Source organism: Vulpes vulpes, chromosome 3, assembly GCF_048418805.1.
Source record: "Vulpes vulpes isolate BD-2025 chromosome 3, VulVul3, whole genome shotgun sequence".
Classification (NCBI taxonomy): Eukaryota; Metazoa; Chordata; class Mammalia; order Carnivora; family Canidae; genus Vulpes; species Vulpes vulpes.
The window spans coordinates 56,843,201-56,855,929 of NC_132782.1; the positions used below are offsets into that span (position 1 = coordinate 56,843,201).

A 12,729-nucleotide genomic window follows, 5' to 3' on the forward strand; every position below is an offset into this window, starting at 1 on the left:
TTACAATGTTATTCTTAAATTACATAATTTTTATAACTAGTTTTTAACCACACATAATTTCAGGATTCTGAATATTATAACTGGAGCCTAGCCTAAAAATCATAGAGTGTTGCAAAAAAGATGCATATTGTATTTATCTGTAATCATTAGAAAGTCAAGGGGTATTTTCTTCCATGAACATTGTTGCAAGTAGTTTCTTACCCATTGGCACTGCTAGAAGTTGCAATTTTAAATCCTCTATCCATCACTAATTTAAGACAACAATGCTAGATTAAGTTGTTTCATACTAGTTTATTTAGGGGTTCCATTTTTACTCAATAGATTATGTATTTCTCATATGCTTCTTCGCTCATTAATTCATCCAGTTCTGAAGGATTACTGCGTGTATCTTGATCAGCCAACATTCTTCATAACAATATTTGTTGATAAACTTTGGATTTTCTTCAAGAACTTCATTAATTTCAGTTACTTCTCCTGATAGAGGAAAATAGCATTCACTAGCAGCTTTCACACTTTCCAAAACACTGAACTTAACCTTGTTTGTCCAGTTTTGCCCCGACTTTAGGCAGACTACAGTAAATAACATCCCCCGAAGCTTCCTGTACAAAATTGCTGATTCCCACTGTTCCAATACCATTTTCCATTGCTATCCATTCATGTCTGTCTGGGAGCTAATGCAGAGTGGAACCCAAGCAGCCTCCGGCTGGCACCTACCTTAAGCCCCCAGGATTGGTGGGCGGGGAGGTGGTACCCAGGCTTCAGGCTCATACCACCATGTTCATTGGGATGTGGGGGTTGCATTGCAGTGGCTCAGGAACCCCAACTGGCAGGGAATTAGGGGGCAGGGAATTAGGGGGCAGGGAATTAGGGGGCAGGGAATTAGGGGGCAGGGGGCAGCCCCCTCTGACCTGGTGTCTTACTGTTGTACACCATTTTCCAACCCTATCCCATTCAACTTGTCTTCCAGTTGTACCTAATGGTTTATAGTTCTCCAAATACTCCTTGTTCCTTACCCCTTTGGTGTGTTCATTCCTTTTCCCTGGAAAGCCTTTACCCTCTCCCTTTACTCTCATAAATTCTTCTTGTTCTCCCAGGTCAACTCACACATTAGCTCAGCCATGCAGGCACTCCTGCTAAGAGAGCCACTAGCTACCAAGGCAGAGCTCTTCTTCCAGTTTTTGATTATTCTTTAATCCAACCATGACATCTGTCTATCTACCCCTTATTTCTTGACTGAATCATATGTAATTGGGCTTCTGGGGTATATGACTTGACTTGTGAACTCATAGCTTACTGGGGAAGACAGACGAGCAGCCAGATAATGACAGTATAGTGCTTTAATGCATCCACAGAAGCGTGAGCAGTGCAGTATGTACACATGCAAGGTTTGCAGTAGGTGTAGGCATGTTGGGGAAGCTTTATGAAGGTGGGAAGGACACTTATCTTGAAGGTTAAGTTTTGCAGGCAGCAGGAAAGTATGAAGTGCAGATCTCCTTCAGTTGCATTTAGACAGTAAAGCAAGTTCTACTTTGTTCATTCTGCTGGTTCTACCCTCCCACACCTTTTTTTTTGCCGCTTGTTCTGGATAAATCAAGTTAAAATGAACTGCACATTGGGGCACCTGGCTCAGTTGGTTAAGCTTCCAACTTCTGTTTTTTTTAATATTTATTTATTTGACAGAGAGAGAGAATTTGAAGCAGACTCTACACTGAATGCAAAGCCCCACGTGGGACTTGAGAGATCATGACCTGATCTGAAACCAATAGTCAGAGGTTTAACTAATTGAGACACCCAGGCTCCCCTAAGTTTCCAACTTTCGACTCAGGTTATGATCTTAGGGTTGTGGGATGGAGCTCTGTGTCAGGCTCCAGGCTGAGTGTGAAACCTGTTTAAATTTCCTTCTCTCCCTCTCCCTCTGCCCCTCCCCTCCTCCGCTCTTAAATAAATAAATAAATAGAATGAATTGCATGTTAAATGTGTATGTATGTATACATTTCAAAATTTTTTTCTGACAGGAAATACAAAATCTCTGAACCTGAGAAAAGATCATTTATTACACACAGACCATCTTCTTACCAATTACCTATGTTCCTATATCTATAGATAATGTGATGAAAGCCTGATGTTACCCTGAATGTGCAGTGGGGTTGCCCATAAAAGTTTAATGCTGAAATTATGAGACTCAGAGCTTATATAGGGCAGGTGGCACATGGCCTCCTCCTGAGAGAGAAATCTTTATTCTGGAATGTAAACAAATCTTCTGGGGAGGGGGGCAATCCTTACTTTTCCTTTTCTACCCTGAGATATAAACAAATGGTATCAGAGGCTTCCCTCCCTTAGAGGATGAATGATGAATGTGTCCACTACTGTGGACAACTAGAGCTCAGTCCTCTGAGAGTCTTTGATGGGGACAACACACTTCAGCATTGTCCCACAAAGAGACAGAAAGCTAGCATTTTTATCTCTCAACTCCTGGCTCTCAGTTGCAGGTGCCTTCTAATGAGCCCACATGCTCTCGTAGCTGGAGAATGCTCTCAGGCACAGTGATGCTTTTAGTGTGCTTATAGGAACTATCTGTGGGTGACCTCCAGGACAGACGAAGGGACATGGACATGATATCTACTATGTGATCTTCTCCGTCTTCATGTCTCTAAAATGGAGATCATAATACCTAACTGCCCTGGGTTGGTGGGAAGATGAAGTGCATCAGGCTTCACAAGGAGCCTCTCACGGTTCTTGAAATGTAGTTGATACTCAGTAAATGGTAGCTTTAGTAGTAATAAGTTAACATGACAGAACAGTGGCTCTTCTTTTGTAGGGGACTTAAGACTTACTTCTGACACTATAAGTTGTGTCAGAGAAGACAGTTGACAGGGTTAGAAGGGCAACCTATTGGTTTTAGGAAGAGAGATTTCCCTTGAGTAAAGCCACTCATTTGCCTAATAATAGAATCTATTCCTTTCAAGCACTATAAAGCCAACTGGCCTAGTAAAATATAATTACGATAGTTTTCTCAGTATTAAAGCTTTTGCCAGTGGCTTGTACATTTTGTTGCTTGGTAGGGAAAATAAAACTTCCACAGAACAGGGTTATTTTGCTTGTAGCTATAAAGAATATTTATCAGTTCATACTGAAATCTCAGAGCATATCCAGGTTGACATGGATGCCAAACTGGTTGTGTTTTTTACCTTTGCACTAAATCCAATTGTAAGCATTATCACACCTATGCCACAAGTCTGTGTGTGCATCCCTACTAGGAAAATGTAAGGGTGGGGGCAAGGTAACAGTTAACCTGCTTACGTCAAGGGAATGGGGTGGGTGGCCTTGGAAGGCATATGAAAAATAATAAGGGAACTTGGTAAACAGGATCCATCATGAATGGAAAATTGAGTTTTATTCTTATTTTGTTTTATTGGAGGGTGGATTGGAATGATCAGTGTTGTTTAAACTTTGAGAGGTTCTGGGTGACAAGATGCCATGAGAAAGATTGGGTTATGTGTTGTCCTTAGTTGCAACAGAGATGGTAGTTGGAGTCATGGAGGTGGAAGTGCTGAGCTCCTCCTAGTTGAGGCCTGCAGGAAGAGTCAGGATTGTGCATGTCCTGGTAGTGGGCACAGGAGGCTAACTGCACACCAGCCCTTGCCCCTCCTCTGTGCTAAGAGGCCCTGATTTTGTTTGGCTATTAGACCCTTGATCTTGGGGAAAGTGGACTCGAGGCAGTAGATGAATCATGTTTGGTGCAAAGCAATCACGTTATTCTATTTGTATTTTCTGGAGCTTGGGCTGAGTGGTCAAGTGACTTAGGAGAAGTCTGATAGAGATGAAGGAAGAGACCTGTCCTGCTTTTGGATTGTTTGGTATTGTGGCAGCTATTATGTCATCATGAGGTGGCATCTCCATCACATTGAGAATATGACAGAATGGGAAAATGGAAAAATTCTTGTCCCTGATGACATTACTGAGTTTCTGGATTAACCTGGGACTCCATATCTCTGGTTTCTTATAATGTGAGACTTCTATTGTTTAAACCACTTTTGATGGGCTTTTCTGTTATTGAGACCAAACCGTCTTGATTGACAGAGCTCTGGATATAGCACAAGTCTGGTAGAGGGGAGTTAACAAAGACGCTGACATTAGGAAGTATCCATGGAAGAGAAGAAGAGCTGAGGCAGAACCAGGACCCCTAAAGAGGGCTCAGTTACTAACCAGGGCAGAGAAAGGATTGGGACTCCTTTTTGATCAGAGCAGCCAGTGTTTCCCACTGCTAGATGGTTCATGAGAACAGGAACCAGACCTTAAAGGCCCCTTTGGGGAGATGCTGTGGACTGGAGCAGCCATGGCAGAAAAGGCCTGTGGTTCTCTGTGGGAGATGCAGGAGTCAGGACAAACATGATATTACAGCTCTCTTAGCCTGATGATGGTGGAAGAAATGGGCTTTGGAGCCAAACAGACCTGGGTTCTCCCACTCACTTGAGCAGAGCTTCAGTTTCCTTCTCTGTAAAATGAGGAAAATCATATTTGCCCCCTTGGGTTCTTACAAGGATTAAAATGCATTAAAATAAATTAACTTCTTTAATCTGTAATATAGTGGGAGTTTATGAAAAGGTAGTTATTATTATTTAACAGAGACCTGCAGAGGTACTGAAGACACTTTGTGGTGTACCATCAGATGCATGACCAATAGATGCTGAGTGAGATCAGACCAGTTGGAGACTCGCTAGGGTAATCTGGTGTTGACCTACCCTGATTAGTCTACTAAGAGAGAAGACTCTGGGGATGGAGTTTCTGGAGACCATTTTTTCTCTGTCCCCAGAGACATATCTGAAACAATAGACTTTCTTGGGGCAGGGGGAGAACATTAATATTTGCTATGACATTATTTTCCCCTGAGCAGGGAGGAAGACAAGGGCAGAAGATGTGCGGTGCTGATATAAATGAGAATGCCAGCAATAAGTGGGTTTTCCAGAGTTCCCAAGGGACTGGGTGGGGGCTTATCGTGGGGTCTCAGACTCCTGACAAGAGGGAGGGGGAAGATTGCATAATGTTCCCTGCCCATCCTATCATTGAGGACTTGGATTATAAAAATGCCAGAGGTACAAATGTAATAACCAGAATCAGAGGCTTCCTGCTTACGGATATGAGGGGGAGATGGACCAAAATAACCCCATAGCACTAATAGCAGACTCTGAGAAGCTACCCCTTCTCTCGTGGAGCCCCTTTCTACACACCCCTTCTAAGTAATTTCTAACCTTTTGTTGACTCACAGAAAGAAGAAGAATAGAAGTTACTGGCGTTTGTAGTAACAGGATGAGAAAGTACGAGACTTCCTGTTGTGTGTGTGTGACAGCTGGTGATAAGTGGAGGGCTCTGCACAGGAAATCCGCCCAGCTTCTGCAATGTGACCTGCCTGAAGCTTGGGCGCTCCTTCAGTCTGGATGTAGATGGCAGGACAAAGGGGCTCCTGGACCATGGGCGACGTGGTAGAGAAGAGTTTGGAAGAGCCCTTGGCACCTTCTACAAATGAGCCCTCCCAGAAAAGGGGAGACCTGGTAGAAATCTTAAATGGGGATAAGGTAAAATTCGATGACACGGGACTCTCCTTAATTCTGCAGAATGGCCTGGACACCCTCCGTGTGGAAAATGCTCTGACAGATGTCATCTTGTGTGTGGACATTCAGGAATTCTCCTGCCACCGCGTGGTGCTTGCTGCAGCCAGCAACTATTTCAGGTCAGCGCGCCTAGGATTACAGTCAAATTGGGTGCAGGTTTAAAGAAAATGGGTATTGATGTGAGAGCCTGATCTAACTAGGTAGCTGTTGTATGTACATTTTGGATATCTATTTACATTTGTGTGTCTATTCAAGATATAAGGAAGGAAGCTATTAAACCATAGATTTTAGGGTTTAAGGCATATTAAAAGAGAGATTAGTATAATTTAAAAGCAATATTTATATGTTATGGGGAATCTTCTGGATATGTGTTTTTGTTCCAAAGGATGGAAAATTACTGAAGTCATGGGGATTTCTTCCCCCTTGGTCTGACTAGTGTGTTGGAAACATGATGTTGTCTTTGTTCACCAGCAGATGTAGAGAAAAGGTTGTGGCCCCTCTCTGGGAGTTATCGAGTGACTTGTTGAAACTTAGAGGGTGGATTGGAAAAGAAAGCAGTAACAAAGGTGCTTTAGCAGTGAGGGGCTCCCAGTTATAACACACTCTGAAACCTGGGTTCCATCCTGTCCTGCCCTTCCTGACATTGGGATTTGAGGCAAGTCACTGCATGCTCTGAGTTTTGTCATCTGTAAGCTGGGGACAATGATGATTACTTTTCTGGGTTGTGATAATTAAATATGAGAAGGAAAAAGCTCTTACACAGTGCCTACAGTATAGTAGATGCTCACTATGTCTGCTGAAAGTCTTCACCTCATTCTGTTTGGTTCAGCTTAGAACCATTTATTGAATGTTTACCACAAGCAAATGCCTGGGATAGGAATGTGGAATAATCAGGAATGAAGTGAATAGGGCTGGATTCAGAGTTCTCCAGATCAGTGTAGACATGGTGGGAACCAGTCCCCAAGGGAAATGAGGATGAAGAAGGTATTTGGAAAACTTGAAAAAGAAACACCTTTATAATTCTTTTTGTTTTTATCATTCTTTTTAATAAGATTCTTCTTAACTCTTGGTTCTGACTGAGGAAATTAAAAAGTATTTACAGATGTAAATATCATGAAAAGTGTTTTATTTTTTCATTTTTCTAAGATGCTTAGAGGGAATTCAGAGAGCAGGGTCAGTGAATTGTTGTGGAATGATTAGATCCCATATGTATACAAGACAAGGGGACACCTGGGTTTGCAGGAAGTAGTGCCTGCTATGTGCCAGACAGACATAGTTATCTGATTTTATTTTTGCAGTAGTGCGGTGAAGGTGGCTGATGTTCCCTTTTACGAATGAGGAAATGGAAACCCAACTTCACATATGTAATCATTGCTAGAGCAGGGATTGGGCATGTTCTAGAAATCCTTGTTTTTACTAAAATACAAATTGCCACTATATTTGAGGCTTCATTCCATAGGAACTATATAAACGGTAACGTGTAGGCACAGTCATAAAGACAAGTTGACACAGATAAACACATTACTTTTTTACTTTTTCTGAGCATATCTTTACATCGATCACAATCACTTTCAGAAGTACATGAAAGTCAGCTTCTTGGATCAATGTCCTGAGTACCCATTTTTAGGTTTATTCATTCTGTTTTTAATCACTGGAAAATGGTTGTCACACAAAGTTATACCCCATTAGCAATTTTGTTAGTGGTTTGTCCTGCTTATGGAACAGGACTACTGACTGTGTGCTCTCAAGTAGATCACCGGTTCCTCTGGTCCTTGGGTTTCTCACCCTAACTGGAAGGTGTTTGGGCCCAGGTCCTTCCAACCATGCTGATGTGGGATACTTAGGGTAAGTGTCTACTGGTCCTCAGAGGAGTTGGTAACAATGAGATGCTGGAGGCTGCGTACATGGTATGTACGCCTGTGTAAGAAGCGTCTCTTCCAAAACTGCCTGGTTATGGAGGGAAATTCCTTTTATTCTTTTCTTCAGAGCAGTGACTTTTGATTCTTATCTTGGTATTTCTAAGATGACTTTCCTCCTATAATAAACACAGTCCTGGAGACAGGATTCTTTTTTCTAGTATTGCTCTGAAGAATAATTTCTGTCATTGAACACTTACTGTGAGCAAAGTTTTGTGCAATCTGTGTCACATGCACTATCCCACAGCAACCCTGTGAGTGGGGTAGTTTTATCCCCACTTACAGATGAGGAACCAAAGCCCAGAGTATCTCAGTTAATAAAGTGACCAAGTGGGATTTTGACCTAGGTCTCACATGAAATCAGACATTGCCTCACAGCCTGTCTTGCTTTTGTTTCTATGGTTTTGAAAGGGGTTGGGAGCCAAGTTCCCTTTATGCTTGCACTTCGGAAGGGCAGAGAGTCTGCTGTGTCTGAGAGGCTGTCGACACAGCCCTCTGTGCTTGGGAGGGCCTGTTAAATTATGTAAGGTTTTTTTCTTTATTCATTGAAAACATAAATATTTTCCATGGAATGATTGAACCATAGTGTATTTAACCAGTCCTCTGTTGACTGACATTTGGATTGTTTCTTATCTTTTACTATACACCGATGTCATAATGAATAACCTTCTACATGTCATTTTATATGCATGCAGGAGTACCTGGGGGTGCATTTCTTGAAGAAGGTTTGCTGAGTCAAGGAGAAATGCACCTGCAGTTTAAGTGGATATGCCAGAATCTCCTTGATAGGGGTTCGATCATTTTACACTCCTTATAGGCTTGCCAAAAGAAGATGGCTTCCAAGTTTTGGATTTTTCCCAGACAGATGAGAAACAGTATCTCAGTTTTGTTTTAATTTGCATTTCCCTTAATTTTTTTTAAAAAAGGATTTATTTATTTGAGCCGGGAAGGGCCGAGGGAGAGGAAGAGAGAATCTCAAGCTGAGTGCAGGTAGTCTGCTTAAGCCTGGGACTCGATCCCATGACCCTGAGATCATGACCTGAGCTTAAACCAAGAGTCAGACACTTAACCAACTGGGCCACCCAGGCACTCTGTATTTCTCTTATTTTTAATAAGCTTAAACATCTTTCTTGGGATGCCTTGGTGGCTCCGTGGTTGAGCATCTGCTTTCAGCTCAGGGCGTGATCCTGGGGTGCCAGGATCAAGTCCCACATTGGGCTCCCTGCACGTAGCCTGCTTCTCTCTCTGCCTATGTCTCTGCCTCTCTCTCTCTCTGTGTCTTTTGAGTAAATAACAAATCTTTTTAAAAAAGCTTTCTATATGCTTAAGGATCATCTATAGTTCTTTTTCTGTGAACCCTCTCTTCATAGTCTTTCAAATTTTCATGTATATTTTTTAAAATTAAAATTTGTTTTGATAAAAGTACTATGTGCAGATAGTTAACAGTGAGCCAAATATTACAGGCTTATAATGAACAACAAAAGTTCCTCTTCACCTTCTCTACCCTTCAGTTTTCCTTGTCAGAAGCCACCATTTTTGACATTTAGCTGTTTCTTCTGGTATTAATATTTATATTTCTTCAAAATATGGTTATCTATTATTTCCTGATTTCTCAATGTTAGACATCATTTATTAATTTCCTGTATGTCTGATAAGGACTTAGCCCTTACACCTAACTCCCTTACCACACACTTCCCTTCCCTACACTCTCTCAATATAATGTTATCACTTTTTTTGGTGAAATTTGTACTAAGAATTTACATTATGTCCATGAAAACATTGTTTCCTGCTGAGCCAAGTTGTGTGATAATGTTACACTTTATTTCTTTTCTTTTTTTTTTTAAAGATTTATTTATTTATGATAGACACAGAGAGAGAGAGAGAGAGAGGCAGAGACACAGGCAGAGGGAGAAGCGGGCTCCATGCAGGGAGCCCGATGCGGGACTCAATCCCGAGACTCCAGGATCACGCCCTGGGCCAAAGGCAGGCACCAAACTGCCGAGCCACCCAGGGATCCCTACACTTTGTTTCATATAAAGCTTTTTATCTTTCCTGAAGTTAATAGTTCATTCCTTTTTCCATTTGCTAAATTTTTTTTTAAGATTTTATTTATTTATTCATGAGAGACAGAGAGAGAGAGGCAGAGACACAGGCAGAGGGAGAAGCAGCAGGCTCCATGTAAGGAGCCTGATGTGGGACTCAATCCCAGGACTCCAGGATCACATGCCCTGGGCCAAAGGCAGACACTCAACCACTGAGCCGCCCAGGCATCCCCATTTGTTTAATTTGGGGGCTGTCTTTCACTCACAGCCTCTTATAATGATCTTTCATGTGGTCAAGTGAATCAAAGAATCTCCCAGTTCCATCCCCCCCCCCGCCCCGAATCTTGCTCACTGACATCATTTTATACATGTTTTTTGGACCCACTGCCTAGCTATTGTCTAGCTGCATATGTAGCCATAGTGGCTATAAACAGGGACTGTATTAGTAACTCAGACAATATAGTTCCCTTTGGGGACCTATTTAAAAGTCTTGAGTGTAGTGAGGAATTTGGGAAGATACACAGTGTTGAGGCTGAGTAAAGGGCAAAGGAGAAGAAAAGCTACTTTATTAAAAGTAGCTCATGGCATACATTAAATGTCAAACAACCAAATGGCAAGGTGTCTGAATATTCTCATGGCAGGAATATCAAGCGAAGCATAACTTAACATTCATAGTAATGTTTTTTAAAATGCTATAAGACTGCTAGTGTCTTTTATAAGACTGCTAAGAAAGCTGCCATTTGTGTTATGCCTCTGGCCATGGCCCCAGATCAAAGTCTTTGGAACCAGTTGTGCATCCTGCATGCTGAACCCCATCTCCCAAATATCTCCATCTAAACCAGTGGTTCTTACCATTTTAGGGGGCAGGGCACAGTGGATACGCACACTCCATAAATGATGTTGACCCCTGAGGGCAATCATGTTGTGAGTCCCAGGGATGGCTGAGAGGAGGAATGGTGATGTAGGGAGGGATCATCTGGTTTCTCACAGTCCTACCTGATGACCGGCCTTCCTACATGTATAAAAAAACTTACAGGCTGTGGCTAAGTCAACAGCAAACTCCTTTGTTGCTGCTGATAGCCCAAATCTGCCTGAACCTTGGCTTCTGTCTCATACCTCTGTACCTCAGTCTATGAGGCCATGGTGAAGGGACTTTGACCACTGGCTACAAAAAGCAAGCACAGGTCAGGCATGGGAATGGCATTGTGGGCCCAATCTATTAATATTATTATTATATATTATTATATATCAACCAATTACTGTAAGGCAGAAAGTGAGGTGAGAGGCTAGTCTTAAACCATGTGTAAACATTATAAGCCTTTGCTTTCTCTACATAATAGTGTAAGGTGTCTACAAAGGAGCCAGTAAGCACAGGTAATAAATAAATGCAAAAGAAAACGAGTTAAGGCCATCTGGATCTGGATTAGAAATCTGGTTAATGGTGAAAGCATTGAAGATTATTGTTGCCGTAGTGGTGAACTCAAGCAAACTGGTGATTATACTTCTACCATCCGGTCAAGCATTTTATGCTTTTAATATTGTTCGTTTGGCAGAACCAATGTGGTGACTAATATTTACGTACTTTAGGTCTGTAATTTCTTATCTGCAATTCTAAAATCCTCAAAGTGCTGATAATTGGAAAGGTTTTTATAACTTATTGTGGATGAGTCTGTGTCTTGAACTGCTCTTGCCTGATGGAGACATCTGTCCTGAACTGAGGGAAGGCTACTTAGAGTCTGTTTATTCCACTTAGGGCCACTATCCATTTATTCACTGCTGAAGTAGGAGTGCATTGGATTAAGGAGTGCTGAGGGTGCTATTTAATATTCAGGATATGGTAATGTCCAAACAATTCTGAATGCCAGAGCACATCTGCCTGCAAGATTTGGGGGTAATGGATTATGGAACTTTCTGGTACAGTTTGTTTTTATTTTGGTGTTATTCTTCTACCTTGTTTCACAGGAATATTTTACATACTTGTAAACATAGTTTACATGCAGTTTTGCATCTTGCTTTGTATCTTTTTTCATTATAATCTTTCCTCCATAGTTTTCATGACTCTATTTTTTTGCTACCATTTTTAATAGATGCATAGTATGAAAATCATTCTCTCATTGAGAATGCAGGTTACTTCTAATATTCTGGTTTTTTTTAAATAAATAATATGGTAGTAAACGTATTTGTGTTAAGTATTCTTTGCAATTTGCAGTCTGGAAAGGCCAACATTTTTTGAGTATTTACTGCATGCCAGGAACTTTGCTGGATTTTTTTTCATTTGGTTTAATCTTCACAATGTCAACAATTAGGTAACAACAAGTAGATAACATTGTCTCCTAAAATTTTACCCTCCAAGGAACTTACTTCATAGGAAGAATGGCTTCCCCATTGCGATCCAAACTGAAAACAGATCTTTCCACGGTGCAGAAATATGGCTGTTGGGACGTTTCCTGTGTAAGACCATTAATTCCTTTTCCCCACCACATACTAGAATGGTCTACCTAAGCTGAAAATGAGGAGAAAATGTAAAAATTGCCTTTTTGTGCCTGTAAGCCCCACCCTACACACACACACACACACACACACACACACGCACAACACACACAGAGGTAAGCAGAGTACTGTGGGAACATTCAAGCCAATTTGTGTCTGGGGCCTGATCTGACAGACGCCCTCAAAGCAGCAAAGACTCAGCATGGCTTAGGACACCAGTCTGGGTCAGGGGATTTTTTTTTTTTTTTTTTATTCGTGAGAGGCACAGAGAGAGAGAGAGAGAGAGAGAGAGAGAGAGAGAGGCAGAGACACAGGCAGAGGGAGAAGCAGGCTCCATGCCGGGAGCCTGATGTGAAACTAGATCCCAGGTCTCCAGGATCAGGCCCTGGACTGAAGACGGCGCTAAACCGCTGAGCTACCCGGGTTGCCTTGGTCAGGGGATTTAATACAAAATAAGGAAGCAGGTCAGGAGGTGAAGTGAAGAGACAGTACACTTTGAAAGTATAGGGCCTCAAGAACCTATAGGACATCATTGAGGCAGGCACCAATAACTGCTTGGTGTAATGAAAACACCATCTTAAAATCTTGTCATTGACATTTGAGTCTATATCCTTCCATTTATTGGCTGTGTGCATCTTAGAGGAATTGTTTGGCCTTTTTATTGCTCAGGGC

At 41.7% G+C, this 12,729-nt stretch overlaps 1 protein-coding gene across 3 annotated transcripts in view; it reads left to right on the forward strand.

Moving 5' to 3' along the window:
- Positions 1-12,729, forward strand: part of KLHL6 (kelch like family member 6) — a 109,826-nt gene that overhangs the window by 44,934 nt on the left and 52,163 nt on the right. For 2 of the 3 annotated variants that reach the window (XM_072752584.1, XM_072752585.1), the window contains one exon: positions 5,613-5,728. Coding sequence is in view for 1 of the 3 variants with exons in the window: in XM_026007240.2 (XP_025863025.2) it covers positions 5,442-5,728 (287 nt within the window). In the remaining 2 variants the exon portion in view is untranslated. Of the gene's footprint in view, positions 1-5,344; positions 5,729-12,729 lie in introns of those variants that run through there. The other variant, XM_026007240.2, reaches the window with a different exon arrangement.